General features: G+C 43.9%; 1 protein-coding gene across 2 annotated transcripts in view; it reads left to right on the top strand.

Moving 5' to 3' along the window:
- PTGFRN (prostaglandin F2 receptor inhibitor) overlaps positions 1-15,932 on the top strand; it is a 75,732-nt gene extending 59,800 nt beyond the window's left edge. For both annotated transcript variants that reach the window (XM_082369111.1, XM_082369110.1), the window contains 3 exons: positions 8,010-8,117; positions 12,413-12,718; positions 14,203-15,932. In XM_082369111.1, coding sequence (XP_082225237.1) covers positions 8,010-8,117; positions 12,413-12,718; positions 14,203-14,369 — 581 coding nt within the window. In that variant the 3' untranslated portion in view covers positions 14,370-15,932. The remainder of the gene's footprint in view (positions 1-8,009; positions 8,118-12,412; positions 12,719-14,202) is intronic.
- The last annotated feature ends 296 nt before the right edge of the window (positions 15,933-16,228 follow it).

Below are 16,228 nucleotides of genomic sequence, written 5' to 3'. Positions count from 1 at the left end.
CTTTTACTTAATGCCATTTTTGTCTTGAGAAGTGCAAAAAAAATGCCAGTAAATATATTTTCTATATGAGAAAATAAATTTAGGAATCCCAAAGTGCTTGGGACGTGTTGGCAAGACAAATTTTTTTTTTTTTGGTGGCTATAGCAAACTGCTCTCTCTGCATAAACCTATGTAACTCCCAACTACAAATACTACTTATTGTTTTTTAAGAAAATCAAACACCAAAAAACCACACATCCCCTTCTTTTTGTACTGTAGCAATTTAACGCAAAATAAATTCTTCAAACACCAAAAAACCACATATCCCCTTCTTTTTGTACTGTAGCATTTAACTCAAAATAAATTCTCATTATCACATCATTTTTATGACTGAATAATATTCCATTGTGTGGATGTACCACATTTTATTTATCCATTCATCAGCTAATGGACATTTGAGTGTTTCCAGTTCTTGACTATTATGAATAATGCTGCTGTGAACATTTGTGTACAAATTTTTGTGTGAACATACTACCCTCATTTTTTTAAATAGATCAACTGACACACACCTATATCAAATCCTTCAGGGAACATGGCGGATGGAGTATAAAGATAAGAAGGAACTGAGCCTCCAGAGGGGTTAAGTGACTTGCCAAGAGTGGAAGATTCAAAGCTAAGACCCAAGTCTTATCCAGCCCATGGCTTTCACTCTTTGAGGTCCCTAGGACTGAAGGTGATGGGTACTGTTCTTGGCCCAACTTATCAGAGCAGTATTTCCATACAGGGGATGAGTATCCCAACCTTATGGGATATACTTCACCTTGCTTTTGGACTAGAAAAAGATTTCCAATTAGTCGAGTCTCCAGAGTTGTGGTGGTATGGGTGAATACATCTGTCAACCTGCTTTGTTAAGAATAACTATTAGTGGTGTTCACCTATGGGAGGGTTAATTAAAATGAGCATTTTGGTGTCCATTCTGAATGATTTTATCTTTGGTAAATAAAATGTTTTTATGCTGTAAGGTGGAAAGTTCCACTTTTTTTTAATAGCATACATACATATTCTCAAATGGAAATGTTTCTTATTTATCTGTGAAATTCATTAAGCTCCTTTGACAAATCTGTGTGTGTATCTGTGTTTCAGCAGGTAGATGATTTAAAAGTTTTTGATTCCCAGTCTTATTTAGAATATCAAAGTGAAGGATCATCACTTTTGAGTTTAATACTGAATGTTTTCACTAAATCTGCCCTGGGATCCAGTTGGAAGTTTCTGAATGTGTAAATTCATACCCACCTGTAAAGATTCAGGTATTAACTGATCAGTACAATGAATGCAAGATATTTGTTGAATTTAATTATTACCGTTTATATTAAAGGTAAACTATACCTTAGTAAAGTTTGTTTTCTATTAATATTATTTTGTATGATTATAACTTTTTATAGTGTATAATGAAATAATCTTCTGGCATCTAATAATCTATTAATGTGTAGATTAATAAAGAGTAAATATTGATTTAAACCCTCAGATTTGGAAAGAGCAGAGGAAACACATGCTTCTTTTGTTGTGTACCTGCTTGTTTGTTTTCTAATAATAGCTTTATTGAGATATGGTTAACATACCATAAAATTCACCCATTACAAGTGTCAATTTAGTGGTTTTTAGTATATTCACAGATATATATTGTACAATCATCAGTAGAATCTAATTCTAGAACTTTTCAATCACTGCAGAAAGCAAATTCTGTACCCGTTAGTAGTCACTCCCTCTATTCTGTACCCCTAGCCCCTGGCAACCACTAATCTCCTTTCTATCTTTATAGATTTTTGGACATTTCATATGATGTGAAACATATACGTGGGCTTTTGTGACTGACTTCTTTTGCTTAGCATAATGTTTTCAAGGTCCATCACATTATAGCTTGTATCAATCCTTCATTCCTTTTTATGGCTGAATAATATTCCAGTGTGAGGATATACCACATTTTGTTTAGCTGTTCATCAGTTGATGGACCTTTAGATTGTTTCCACCTTTTGGCGATTATGAATAATAATATGCTGACATAAACATTAGCGTACAAATTTTTGTGTGTACATAAGTTTTCATTTCTCACCTAAGAGTGATGCTGGATCACACGGTAACTCTCTTTAATTCTTTCAGGAACTGCCAAATTGTTTTCCAAAACAGCTGCACCATTTTACATTCCCACCAGCAGTGTGTAAGGGTTCCAATTTCTTCACATTCTCACTAGTTATTATTTTCCATCATTTTTATTATAGCCAACCTAGTGGATGTGAAGTAGTATTTCATTGTGGTTTTAATTTGCATTTCCTTAATGACTATTGATGTTGAGCAGCTTTTCATATAGTTATTGGTCATATGTGTATCCTCTCTGGAGAAATGTCTATTCAAACCATTTGCCCATTTTTAAATTGATTTGTCTTTTTATTGTTGGCTAGTAGAGCTTTTCATAGTTTGAATACAAAAGTCCCTTAACAACATATGTGATTTGAAAATATCTTCTCCTACTCTGTAGTCTTTTCACTTTCTTAATTGTATCCTTTGAAGCACCCAAGTTTTTAATTTTGATGAAGTCCAGTTTATCTATTTTTTCTTTTTGTTGCTTGTGTTTTTGGTGTCATATCTAAGAAAACATTGCCTAACCCAAGGTTGTGAAGATTTACACCTATGGTTTCCTTTAAGAGTTTTACAGTTTTAGCTCTTACATTTAGGGCTATGATCCATTATGAGTTAATTTTTGTGTGTGGTATGAAGAAGGGATTCAGCTTTATTCTTTTGCATGGGAATACCTAGTTGTCCTGGCACCACTTGTTGAAAAGTCTGTTCTTTCCCCCATTGATTTGTCTTGGTACACTTGTCAAAAATCATTTAACCATGAATATAAGGGTTTATTTCTGGACTCTCAGTTCTATTCTGTTGATCCTTATGTCTTTTCCTATACCAGAACCACATTGTTAAATTGCTATAGCTTTCTACCAAGTTTTGAAATCAGTGTGAGCCTTCCAGCTTTGTTCTTTTTCAAAATTGTTTTGGCTATTCTGGGTCCCTTGCATTTCCAGATGAATTTTAGGATCAATTCATTAATTTCTGCAGAAAAGACAGCTGGGACTTTGATAGGGATTGTGTCAAATCTGTAGATCAGTTTGGAGAGTATTACTATTTAACAATATTGTTTTCTAATCCATGAACATGAGATGTCTTTCCATTTATTTGGGTCTTTTAAAATTGCTGTCAGTGGTGGTTGTAGTTTTCAATGTACAGATGTTGAACTTCTTTCATTAAATTTATCCTAGGCATTTTATTCTTTTTGATACTATCATAAATTAATTGCTTTCCTAATTTCCTTTTCAGTTTGTTCATTGCAAGTGTATAGAAACACAGTCGACTTTTATAAATTGGTCTTGTATCCTGCAACCTTGCTGAACTTGTTTATTAGTTCTAATAGTTTTTTTTGTTGTTGACTACTTAGGGTTTTTAAATATAGGATCATGTCATCTATTGATACAAATAGAGATAGCTTTATTTCTTCTATTCAGTTTTACTAAATGCCTTCTAATTATTTTTCTTGTCTAATTGCCCTGGCTAGAATCTAGTACAGTGGTGAATAGTAGTGGCACAAGTGGACATCCTTGTCTTGTTCCTGATCTTAGGGGGAACTTTCCCCATTAAGTATCTTTTACCCTTAAGTATCATGGTAGCTGTGGGTTTTTCATAGACACCAGATATTGAGTTGAGGAAGTTTTCTTTCATTCCTAATCTGTTGAGTGTTTTTATCATGATGAAGTGTTGGGTGTTGTCAAGTGCTTTTTCTGTGACTATTGAGATTCAGATGATTATATGGTTTTTGCCCTTTATTTATGTATCTGTTTTATTATCTATAGGATTTTATTCCAATTTGTTTTACATTTGTTATTTGATGTTTCTTTAAAACTGTTTTGAGAAAGAGGGGAGACATAAAATCTTTTGTATGTATTTCTAGGTGAGGAATGGGAATTGAATCTATTTCTCAATTCTTTAAATCTCAGCATAACAGATGAAATCACTTTAACTTACAGGTTGAATAGACTGCCTAAGATTTTTGCTTTATTTAATCCACGGAGTTGTCATGGCCAGTTCACAGTTTAATTAAGAGGAGCTGCCATCAAATCCAGCACCCAGCACAATGCCATAGCCCCAAATAGTTCCAAGAAAACATTGACTTGATACTGAGAGCCTTTACTTCCTAAAAATTAGCAGCACACGGTAAAACACATGTAACAAAGAGATTCCTCTGGGTGTCCACCTTTCTGTCCTCTGCTTTCAGGACACTTGCCTCTTGGTATGCGGACTGTGTTCCCCAAGGGGTCTTACTGAGTTGTAACTTCTTTTTTTTTTTTTCTTTATTTTATTTTATTTTATTTATTTATTATTTTTTACTGCATCGGGTCTTCGTTGCTGCGTGTGGGCTTTCTCTAGTTGCGGTGAGCGGGGGCTACTCTTCGTTGCGGTGCGTGGGCTTCTCATTGCAGTGGCTTCTCTTTTGGTGGAGCACGGGCTCTAGGCACATGGGCTTCAGTAGTTGTGGCTCGCGGGCTCAGTAGTTGTGGCTCGCGGGCTCAGTAGTTGTGGCTCACAGGCTCCAGAGTGCAGGCTCAGTAGTTGTGGCGCACGGGCCGCGGCATGTGGGATCTTCCCGGACCAGGTCTTGAACCAGTGTTCCCTGCATTAGCAGGCAGATTCTTAACCACTGTGCCACCAGGGAAGTCCCTGAGTTGTAACTTCTACTGATTGAAAGTATCAGGAGGAATAATACTGTTTAAATGTGATGATGTTAAAGACTTTGGCCTTTTAAAAGAATAATAATAAAGTTTTTCTCCTTAACGGAGAAGTTTGAAAATACAGTAAAATACAAGGAAGAATCACCCATAATCTTACCAGAGACTGTTAATTGGTGGTATTCGTCTTCCTAGAATTTTTCCCTTGCATGTTTTCTTCATGACTTTGAAATCAGGCTGTATATGCAATTTTATGACCTGCTTTCTGCCCTCCCCAAACATTATAAGATAAGCATTTTCCATGTAATAAAAAATTCTAGGTAAATACCAACTTTAATGACTACACCTGCTAGAATTTGATTAACCATTATCCTATTGAAGGACATGCAGACAGTCTGTAGTTTTGGCTTTCACAAAAATACTCTCATTTACAGCCTTTTTTTAGGGGCGAGAGTTGGAGCATGGTTTGTGTCAATGTTTGTGTTTAGAAGCTAAGTGGTCCATGTACTCTGCAGACTAGGAATCCAGGGACATGTAGTGACTCTGGTTGTTCACTTAAATTATCTGTGCTGTAGTCTGTCATCTGTGAAGTTAACCAGACACATCCCCTCAAGAAAACAGCATTACCACAGAAATTGACCATAATAAAAATATTTCTAAGCCTGGGATAATGACCCACATTAACAGTGAGTTGTTCATTTCGTTCGAAGGAAATCCACTGCTGTGACTAGTTCACAATGCAGGCCTTTTCCCTGGTCCTTGTCTGCATGGTGAGCATGGCACAAATGCTCTGTTGTTCCCACGGCCATGAGGGGAAATGAGAACAGTAACTTGTGACCTAGAAGGCATTTTGGATTTTTTTTGGAAATATAAAGAAAAGAAAGTGAAATTTGTCCAAATTCCTCTACTGTTTCAAATTAAGTAAATAAGAACCTAAATCCACTATGAGGATCTCCTTGTGTTTTATTATCTTGTGTTCTCTTAGAAGGGGCCTGGATACTTTAAGAAAGCCCCATAGTATAGTTCTATTTATAACCATGAAATTTCTAGTCAGAGAAAAAAAAATTCAGCCCCCATTGCTCACCATGGTCGCTACTAACCTGTCCTCATGGATGACCATATATGGCATGAAGTTCCCCCAGTCATTACCACTGAGCCAACTCAGAGCAACTGGCTTAATCCTTTCCCACCTCACTGCTATAAACAGAGCAAATCCAGGGTGGTAAGGACCAGAGGGGAACCATGGCTGAGCCGAGTTAATTGAAGGATGTGATGTCTAGAAGTAGGTAAAGTTTCCTTGTTCTTTTTGCTTTCATCCCATTCCCCACGTCCTGGGACTGCCATTCTGTTACGTTCTCCATGCCCTAGACTGAATCTGAGTACTCAGCAGAACCTGCCCAGGGCTGCCTAATGCCTCAAGGTTTCCATGTTCTACAACCATCCTTCACCCTTCTCCCAGCAAAACACAGATTACTCATGGACTCGGTGTTAAGAAAGCCATCTGATGAATTCATCTTACTACTCATGTTGAAATGAAAGTATAGACTTTTCAATTTTTTTGCCTCATTGGTTCATATGACCTTTTACTCTCTTTCTCACAGTCATTTCTTTTGGATGTTAAAACAAAAAGGACCTTTTTCTTTCTGGTAAGATGATTTTAAAGGTAGTTACACCTGTATTCTTAGCTTCTGGTGAGTTTCAGAATCATTGTCCATGGCCATCTATCTTTGCTTTCCAGAAAACCCAAGGGAAATCCCCTAGCATTGGTGTTCTGGAATCTTCTTCAGGTTTGCCTATTCCTAGACATTAGGAATTGGCATAAGGTAAATATTAAGCTCTTAGGATCAGATTGGCCTAAAGCTATGTAATACTCTCACCTAAAAATGAGCTGTAAAGGGGTTAAAAACAGAATGCAGTACCTAGCCCTTCTCTCTGCCTAAGGAGGGGATCGGAGCTGCAGATTTCTTGCATACAAGGCATACCTTTTTTTTTTTAATTTAGTAAGTCATTTATTTGTGCCTAGTTATGAAATAGCACAATAATAATTATGCCTACAGTCAAATGCATCCAACTGACTCTATGGTAAATATTATTAACTTCTAGCCCTAAATTCTTTTTACTTAATTCTTCACACTTTCTTGCTCATACATATGCTCATTGCCTTACAACTTAGAAACTTGGAACAACTCTGCCTTGCAGTGAGTCGATGATACTATGAGGAGTCAGCATGGTTTGTGTAGAAACATCCTCTGGCCTTTGGAAGAAGGAAAGGGGTCTTTTATAAAAGTAAACTGGGTATCAAGTGAGAGTTTCAGAAAGGTATGCAAGACAGATCCTATCTGAGTAGTTTTTATTTTTATTTTTATTTATTTAGTTTTGTAAATTTATTTATTTTTTCTTTTTATTTTTGGCTGCGTTGTGTCTTTGTTGCTGTGCCTGGGCTTTCTCTGGTTGCGGCAAGCGGGGGCTACTCTTCGTTGTGGTGCGCAGGCTTCTCATTGCAGTGGCTTCTCTTGTTGCGGAGCACGGGCTCTAGGCTCGCGGGCTTCAGTAGTTGTGGCATGCGGGCTCAGCAGTTGTGGCTCGCGGGCTCTAGAGCGCAGGCTCATTAGTTGTGGCGCATGGGCTTAGTTGCTCTGCAGCATGTGGGATCTTCCCAGACCAGGGCTCGAACCCGTGTCCCCTGCATTGGCAGGTGGATTCTTAACCACTGCGCCACCAGGGAAGTCCCTGGGTAGTTTTTAAAAGGAGTTTCCACGTTTCTTCAGTTTCTCACAGCAGATTGGAATGAATCGCCTTCAGTGCTCCCACCATACTTTATAGAAATGTCGTCATTGTTGGCATTACTGGATTTCAGCCTCTTAATAGCAGGGCCTGTCGCCAGCACCCAACACAATGAGGCTGCTCACTCTTTCGGGACCAAAAGCGTCCCTGATTTAGTCCTGAACCCTCTGGCCTCTGAGCCACTCTGGCCTGGAAGTGAACCATGTGCAGCCAGAAACAGCCCAGGCTGTACCAGGATGGGAGGTGGGTGGGCTTCAAATGAGACCATGGTTGTAATCTTAAGATGAAGCTCATATACTTAATGCACATGTCTCTCTGAATAGAAGGAAAGCAATCTTAGGACACCTATTTTGTGAATTTCTAGCTCAGTTCCAAGGAAGGGGATCCCACATTTAGATGCCCATTTGCACACCAAGAACAGGATTTAAACAGAAGTGTGAAAGAGGATCATGAGGTGGCATTGCTTTCTTCCAGGTCCTATATTTAATGCCTCTGTGCACTCGGACGCGCCATCAGTCATCCGGGGAGATCTCATCAAATTGTTTTGTATCATCACTGTTGAAGGAGCAGCCCTGGATCCAGGTACTTCTCTCCATCCTTCCCCTTCTCCATATTTCTTTTTGTAAATGTTTCTCATATCATCCCCACTATGTTACACAGATGTGGAGGTCAGGGATTGGATTGGCTGTTTATTCCCAAACTGCCTAGCTCGGCAGTATTCAGTAGGTGTTTAATAAGGATGTGTTGAATGGATGCAACTATCTGATGACTTGGAAACACAACCAGACATTTGAATGTATTCTCAGGGTGATCTAGTGGCTGCTTCGGGGGCTGATTCAAGCTCGTTTGCAACCTACTGGCAGAGTCCGGCTCCCTCGCTTTTTGTCTTTCATTCATTCATTCATTCATTCAGCTATTTATTGAACTCCTATAAACAGGTGCTGTTCTAGTTGCTGGAAATAAAGGAGTGATCAAAATGCACCATGTCTGCCCTCATGGAGCTTGCAGCCTAGTTAAGGAGACAAACAAGAAAGAAATCACCATATGATATAATATCAGATAGCAATTAACACTCTGAAGAAATACAGAGCAGAGGAAATGAGTAGCAAGTAACCACGGGGAGCTATTGTAGTTTAAATTCTTAGGAAATCTTTGTAAATCTTTTCTTTGCAGAAGATACTAGTACTGCCAACAGGATACCTAACAGTTGTGGGCCAGCAGCCTTACACTTTTTCTGCTTGGCCCCTTTAGTACCCGGTGCTGTTCTTCTCACTCGTAGACCCTCAGGGTTTGAAAGGACATTAAATGCACGTAGGTGTGTCTCTGTTGCTGAGCAGGACTGTACCCACCTCTGCCTTCTCCTAAAGAGCCCGTGGAGACCCTGGCTCACTGCCTGGGGGATGCCCATGCCCTGACCTTGGGTGTCTTTGTACTGCCCACCCCATCATAAGCAGAGCCATGGCCTCACACAGATTTGTGCCTCAAAAAGGCCAAATTGTGCAGGGTTCACTGAGTTCTGTGCAGAGACCACTGGATGTGTGGCCCTGGGGTGGAAACTGGAAGCAGGTCTTCATTCTGTGTTAAGGGCAGGCTGTCAGCCAAGTAAGGGTGGGCTGTATTGGATCTGGCGTGACCAACAGGAGAGGGGTTCAGGCCGCCACCCCCTGAGGTCCGGCTACTGCAGGGACTCCAGCTGAAGGTTCAGGTGCGGCTAGTTCAGGGTCAGCAAAGCTTTCCTGTAAAGGGCCCAGGTAGAAAGTATTTTTGGCTCTGTGGGCCAGATGATCTCTACAGCAGCTACTCTACTCTGCTGTTGCAGAGGGAAAGCAGCCGAAGAGAGCAATGTAAACAGATGGGCCTGGCTGTGTTCCAGTGAAACTTTATTTACAAAAACAGGTGGTAGGCTGGATTGGACCTGCAGGCTGTAGTTTACTGACCCCTGGACGAGTTGATTGATACCGAAATTGACTCTCATAGGGGACTTGAACGTGGTTGAGCTTTAGAGGTAGGAAAAAAGGAGAAGTGTTTGTGGAATATGTAAAGAAAGGAAAAGAAAAAAACCCATCCAAAACAACAGAGGGGTCAGCTCTGTCCTGGGGGTTAGGAAGGGGGAACCTAGGTCTTGACTGAGCCACCGCTTCTGTGGAGACTGCCAGGAAGGGGGGGTGGGCAGGGAGATCCTTTTCCAAAGTTGGAATAATGTAATACCATTTTTACCCTTAAATCTCATTTATAAAAAAATTTAAAAAGCTCATTTATAGAGATATACAAAAATAAATCATTTAAATGCTCTTTCTCGGTAAATTGATGGGTCACCAACTGTGCCCTTAATATAAGTCTTTTCCTCCAGTGTAATTGCAAAAGCTATAGGTAGCTGTTATCTTGCAGATCACAATTTTCCAGAACTTTGCACTCTTAGACTGCATGGGTGGAAGATTCTGAATAATTAAACACAAGTCGTAATTTCGTTTTTCCTCTCGCATCCTGTGGGCTGTGAAGGAATTCTCTTCTGGAAAGGACATGTGGCCCAAGTGGGCCGAGTGCCAAGGCAGGGGGAGGGACAGGGGCAGACCACGGCCCTTTAGAGGTGGTGTCTTAGGTCAGGTTCCCTAGAAGCAAAGCCTGAGACAAGCGTGCGAGTGATTAATTGAAGATGTGCCCTCAGGAGGAAACGATGAGGGAGTGAGGGAAACAAGTCTAACTCCCTGTGGGGAGCTCCAGAATATGGGTCGTACCACAGAGTGTGACCTCCTTGAGCTAAGGGACGGGGCTTTTGTATCCCCCCCACCCCAATTTGTCAATCGTCCACAGTGAATGGCTGGGGAGGGGTCGTGTTTCTTCACCTCCGGGGGTGGCTCTCCAGGAGGTGGCTTCTGTCAGCTAAGGCCAGTCCTCTGGAGAAGGGTACCGGTGGGAGAGCTTAGCAGCCAGCACCTGCAGCATCTGGGGGCCCAGCGCTCCAGCTGTTTGGGGTGGAGCACCAGGAGCATCTGCTGCAGGTGGCAGTACCCTTCCTGTTACAGCATCTCTTAGTACAGAACGTGTGTGTTGAACTGTGGCGGTAAGGATGTTCATGGCGGCCAACTTTTATTGAGCACTTACTATATTCCAGGTGCCGTTCTAAGCATTTTATAAAGCTAACTAACTATGGGTGCTATTGTAATTTCCTTTTCCAGATAAGGAAACTAAGTCACAGTGAACTTAAGTGACTCACCCAGGTCACTAGGCTAACAAGAGCCAGTGCTGGGATTCTAGCCCGGGTCGCCTGACCCCGCAGCCTGGCCACCACACTGTACGGCACGGCGGGACTGGGGTTAGAGTCTGGAGACAAGTAATGGGGACACAGCTGTGACTCTTTGCCTTCAGTAACCACCCGGCGCCTGCAGGTGACAGCAACACTGAGCTAGTTTTCACTGAGAACCTGGGAGGGATCTGGGGGCCCACTCTGCCTGGGCACTGTGAGGGTGTGAGGACGTTGACCGCACTCCCTCTGCCCCCAGGGTGTCGGTCTTCTTGCAAGAGATGACCCTCACCCTCGGAACAATCAAATGTTGTGCTCGAGGGCCACGGTGGGTCGATGGGGAGGAAAAAATAATATTTTGGTGCATCAGAGTAGAGGGCTGACATCACATATGTAGAGTTGAGATTTGCCTGTGGCCCTTAACATTTTTAGAGTGAGTTGAAAAGGAATTATCATTTGAATAACTTTTTAGAAATTCTTGCTTTGGTGGATTTCCCTGGCTGTCCAGTGGTTAGGACTCCACGTTTCCACTGCAGGGTTCGATCCCTGGTTGGGGAACTAGGATCCTGCAAGCCATGTGGCATGGCCAAAAAAAAAAAAATTCTTGCTTCTAGTTTTGCTTATATTCTTTTTTAATATGTAAGAATCTGAATATAATTTATTTGCCTTAGAATGTGCTTTTTGAGGTTATTAGTGTATTTTTACTAAATGGATGTTACTTTTTGTTTAACAAAAATTATGTTATTTAACATGTGTGTAGAAAGCCCCATCAAGCGAATGTAAGGTAAAGCAGTGTTTGTGACCTCCCAGTCCTTTCTTGCCTGCTGGGTGACTCTCAGACGTGACGCAGCTGGTATCACTTGGTAGCAGTCAGAAGAAGAGGTCAGGGGTTTAGGATGTGCACTCTATTTCCACGTTCTATGAGAACTACCACTTGTGCCAAAGCCGTCTTTCTCTTATGCCCATATTAATTTACGTGAGGCTGTTAGCACCTTAATTTTGCAGAGTACTTTACGATTCCGTAGCATTACTCTCTGGGACTGTTAAACTGTGTTCAATTTTCTCAGCTTGACATTTTTTTTCCTCTTGTTTTGAACTTAAGCACTTCAGGGGGAAAAAAAAATCACAGCGAACAATAAAATCTAAACTGTTTACAACTCTCCATTTCGTACGATTCACTTTATGTCCATGTCATTCCTTACGACTTTCGTGTCCTTCCTGTCGTGGGTTCTTCTGCCTGAAATGCCAAAGGACCCTGCTTTCTTTGGGAGACAGAGCGTTCGATGTCACCACATACCAACCTTTCATCCCGTGTTCTCTGGAGGAGACAGTTTGGGGCTGTGCTCCTTCAGCTGGGTAGTGGCAGTGGCGTGGTGAAGAGGGTGCATTCTGGAGCTGGACTCCTGGGTTAAGCCACGCGCTCTGTGACCTCCTGGCTGTGTGACCGCAGTTATTTGGTCCCGCCACAGAGTGGGAAGTGTGACAGTACCTTCATCATGGGGTTGTTGAGAGGATTCGGGGAGACCCAAGGCACGTAGAGCCGTGCTGGCCCACGGTCAGGTTACGGGCATGTTAGCCGTACTTGGTACTTCTGCCTGTGGCACTGACCCCAGCGTTGTGGCTTGGTCATCCATAGACGACATGGCCTTTGACGTGTCCTGGTTTGCGGTGCACTCCTTCGGCCTGGACAAGGCTCCCGTCCTCCTGTCGTCCCTGGATCGGAAGGGGATTGTGAACACGGCCCAGAGAGACTGGAAGAGCGGCCTCAGCCTGGAGCGCGTGAGCGTGCTAGAGTTCTTGCTGCAAGTGCATGGCTCCGAGGACCAGGACTTTGGCAACTACTACTGTTCCGTGACTCCGTGGGTGAAGTCACCCACCGGTTCCTGGCAGAAAGAGGCAGAGATCCAGTCCAAGCCCATCTTTATAACTGTGAAGATGGATGGTAAGAATGACACACAAATAACCCTCTTGGTGTTTGGGGAATGTCTTCTCTCCATGCTCTGATGCCGCTGACGGGATCCAGGTTCCCACCCTGTGAGGAATGTGCCTGCTTTCTCTCTAGCCCGGCCCGGGCCTGTACCCAGAAAGAGCACACACAGCCCTTGCTGTTTTCCCAGCTTTGGTATCGTGTGTGCTGGAGCTACCACTGGGAAATGATTTTTAAGACTTACTGGAAAGATTTTCGATGCTTTCTCTAAATTCTGTACACACGCACTTTGCTGTGTCCTCGGGTTGGCACGGGTTCTGCCAGGCAGGGGCAGAGACCAGATCTAGAGAGTGGGTCCAGGTCTCTAGGAGGGGCTGCAGGTGGGTTCCTGCCCCTCTTGTCCTCCTACTGGTTCTGCTTCTTGGTAAAGGGGTTTCCTCCTGGATGGGAGGGGGAGCTCCCAGCCTCGTTGGCCCACACTGACCACCACGGTCAGCCTAAAGCGCCATGGTCCGCGGGCCCCCTTCCCACCACTCTGCTCCCTGGCCTCCCAGAGTGTGGGCAGTTGTTCCTTGGTTAATGAGAAACATGTCTTCTCTGCAAAAAGTGTCAGAGTAAACGTTAACTGAAAACACTCATGGAGAGAATTCAAGTCCAGGTGCCACCAAGGATTAAGTGGGAGCCTTTGAGTGTCTTACCCTGATGATGTGTCAGTTTGGCGGAGACTGGAGTTGGAACCCCAGCTCTTCCACAGGTGACTTAGCCTTTCTAATCCTTCGTTTCCTCTCTTGTTAAATGGGATGAAAATCTCTCCTGGGGCTGTTGTATTAAATGTCAGGCAAACAACCACAGTGCCAGCCTCCACCCAAAGCGTGCTGGTACTTTGGGGGACGGGGACGTAGGAGTTGAGGGTGTGGGATCTAAACAGTGTTTGTGCATTCCTACAACTTAGTCACTTATACCATATTTGCCTCTTAGAAATGTCTTGCTTGCAGTCACTCCATATGAAAACCCAGATTTACTAAACAAGTAGGGAGTGATTATTCACTTTGCTAGATAATTTACTATAGTGTTACTTAAAATAGCTCCCCTAGTACACTTCAGTTATCTGATGCATAGAATTGATTTATGTATGGTTTTTTTAAGGATGCATCTGCTGCCGAATGTGTGGTGCCCTTATACTGACTTTTAAAAATCAATCTCCTGCCAAAACCCTAAAAAGCAAGTTGACATTCAAAGACATTGAAGGAGAATCTTTCTTTTTTCTGGCTTTCCTCTGCCTTCCCGCACAGAGCTGGGTGGGGAGACATTTGCTCATTTTTTGGACACGCATGGCCGAGCTACTCTTGTCTCAAGCACCACGCCAGGTGCTGGGTACAGGATGCATGAGGTCAGATCCCTGGTGGAGACGCCGTGGCAATGGAGAGGGGAGGCGGCGGTCTTCTCCGAGGCCCCCACCTCGCATCACTGACCCGTTCCCTCTGGTCTTTCCCTCCCAGTGCTGAACGCCTTCAAGTACCCGCTGCTGATCGGCGTTGGCCTGTCCACGGTCATCGGGCTCCTGTCCTGCCTCATCGGGTACTGCAGCTCGCACTGGTGCTGTAAGAAGGAGGTCCAGGAGACCAGGCGGGAGCGCCGCCGGCTCATGTCCATGGAGATGGACTAACCGGGGCCGGGAAAGGCCGGGACACAGGGACGGTCGAGGAGAAGAGGACAGTGATCTTTTAACGTGATGTGTGTTACACTAAAAACCAGTCCTCTCTAATCTCAGGTGGGACTCGGCGCTCTCTCTTTTCTGCATGTCAAGTTCTGAGCGCGGACATGTTTACCAGCACACGGCTCTTCTTCCCACGGCACTTTCTGATAGAACAATCGAGTGTGTGTTTTCCCGACAGCGGCTTTTTAATGGTTAACCTCTGTCTAATTTTTTTCTCCTACTGGTTTATAGATCTCTGGCTTGTGTGTGTTTCTACCTTTTGTTTCGAGGGGTTGCGGTGAGGAAGGGGTGAAGGCGTTCAGAGTTCTTTGTCTCGGGTGAGAACGGAAGGGCCCCGCTTGAGAGCCGGCTTCTGCATCGGATGCACGTGCTGAGAGAGCTGCTAAAGGCGACCCTCCACCCCTGCCGAGGGACAACACAGACCAGTGCCGAAGGCTAATTTGTGGCTTTTACTACCCTCCCCCACCCCCTATTTTCAGGGGGTTTAGACCACATTTGAAACCTAAACCTGCAGTCCGTAACTTCCTATCGAGCCCAAATGCATTTTGTTCTCTTTTGGTTTTTTGCTTCTCTGCCCCCTTTCCATTTCTTTCGTATCTGCTTTATGTGCGAGTGCTGAAATGGCCCTGGAATTGAGAATTTGGCTCTCCACCAAGCACCTTATCTTGCCACCTTAGCCTTAAGAATGCGTATGAAGAAAAATGCACAGCCACCTCTGTCCAAGGCAGTAAGAAGGCCTGCAAGGAAGAGGAAGTTGGGGACAAGGAAGGGAACAGACAGTCACTTCCGTAGTTCGGAGGCCACTGTGCCTCAGGGGGCCCTGGGGATTGCAGAAGGGGGATCCTGGGAGTTAGATGTCTGGAGCTCGTGCCCGGAGGGTCAGTGGTGCCAGGGGTGTGTCAGGCGGAAGAAGCCACCTCTATTCTCTGTCCCGCCCTTTGTGAGAGGCAAAGGCCTTGTGGGTCTGCAGGGGGAACCACGGACACCCCACATCCTTTGTGGGCTGCGTGGGCTCCTTAATGTGGAGGTGAATTGCTGCTTGCAAGACTGACTTCACGGAATCAGAAATTACCTGGAAGAACCATGCATTTTCTATGACCTTTTCAGTCCTTCAAGTCTTTTTAAAATCCCCTGCAGGGGGTTAGTGAGAAAGGGTATACTCTGTGGTATGTTTGCTTTCCTATTAGGAAGACAAAGGAAACCCAGCAATTTATATTGCCATGTGAACAGCCTACAAAGTAGATCTGAGAGCAGTCCGTTTTGCCTGATCCCTCATACCAGGAGAAGGACAACAGACCCAAAGAGATCTTCCGCTCCCCGAAGTGTCTCCCCCTGCACAGCGCTGGCTTTTCGGAAGCATCCCAGTGGGGTTTCCTGAGGCTCACTGGTGACTCACGCCCCACATTGCAGTCCTCTGTGCTTTTATCCTGGCTCTGAAGGATCTAATACTGCTCTGTCTTCCAAAGGGGAGAAAGATTCGTTTGTTTTGAGCAATAAAGTAATACAAAATGATGGCCATTCATGTGCGGCTCTTTGTCACAGTGGGCCAGACAGCCGACTCCTCGGGCCCACCATCTTCCCCTCCACTTCCCTCCCTCTGTCACCCACGATTCGTTCTGCACTTATCAGCAAATCACCCCCAGGAGGCAAGTTTCCACCGAATTTTTTCCTTTTGGTTTCGCCCACAGAGGGGACCACTCACGTGATAGAAACTAGATTTTGCACTAATGGTAGCAGCACAAATGAATCCCAGGCCTAGCATCTGTGGCGGGAAGACGGGCAGCAGGTCCGCCCCACCAGAGCACGGA

Source organism: Balaenoptera borealis (genome assembly GCF_965194805.1).
Source record: "Balaenoptera borealis genome assembly, chromosome: 1".
Lineage (NCBI taxonomy): Eukaryota > Metazoa > Chordata > Mammalia > Artiodactyla > Balaenopteridae > Balaenoptera > Balaenoptera borealis.
This window is presented reverse-complemented; position numbering and strand designations above follow the sequence as displayed.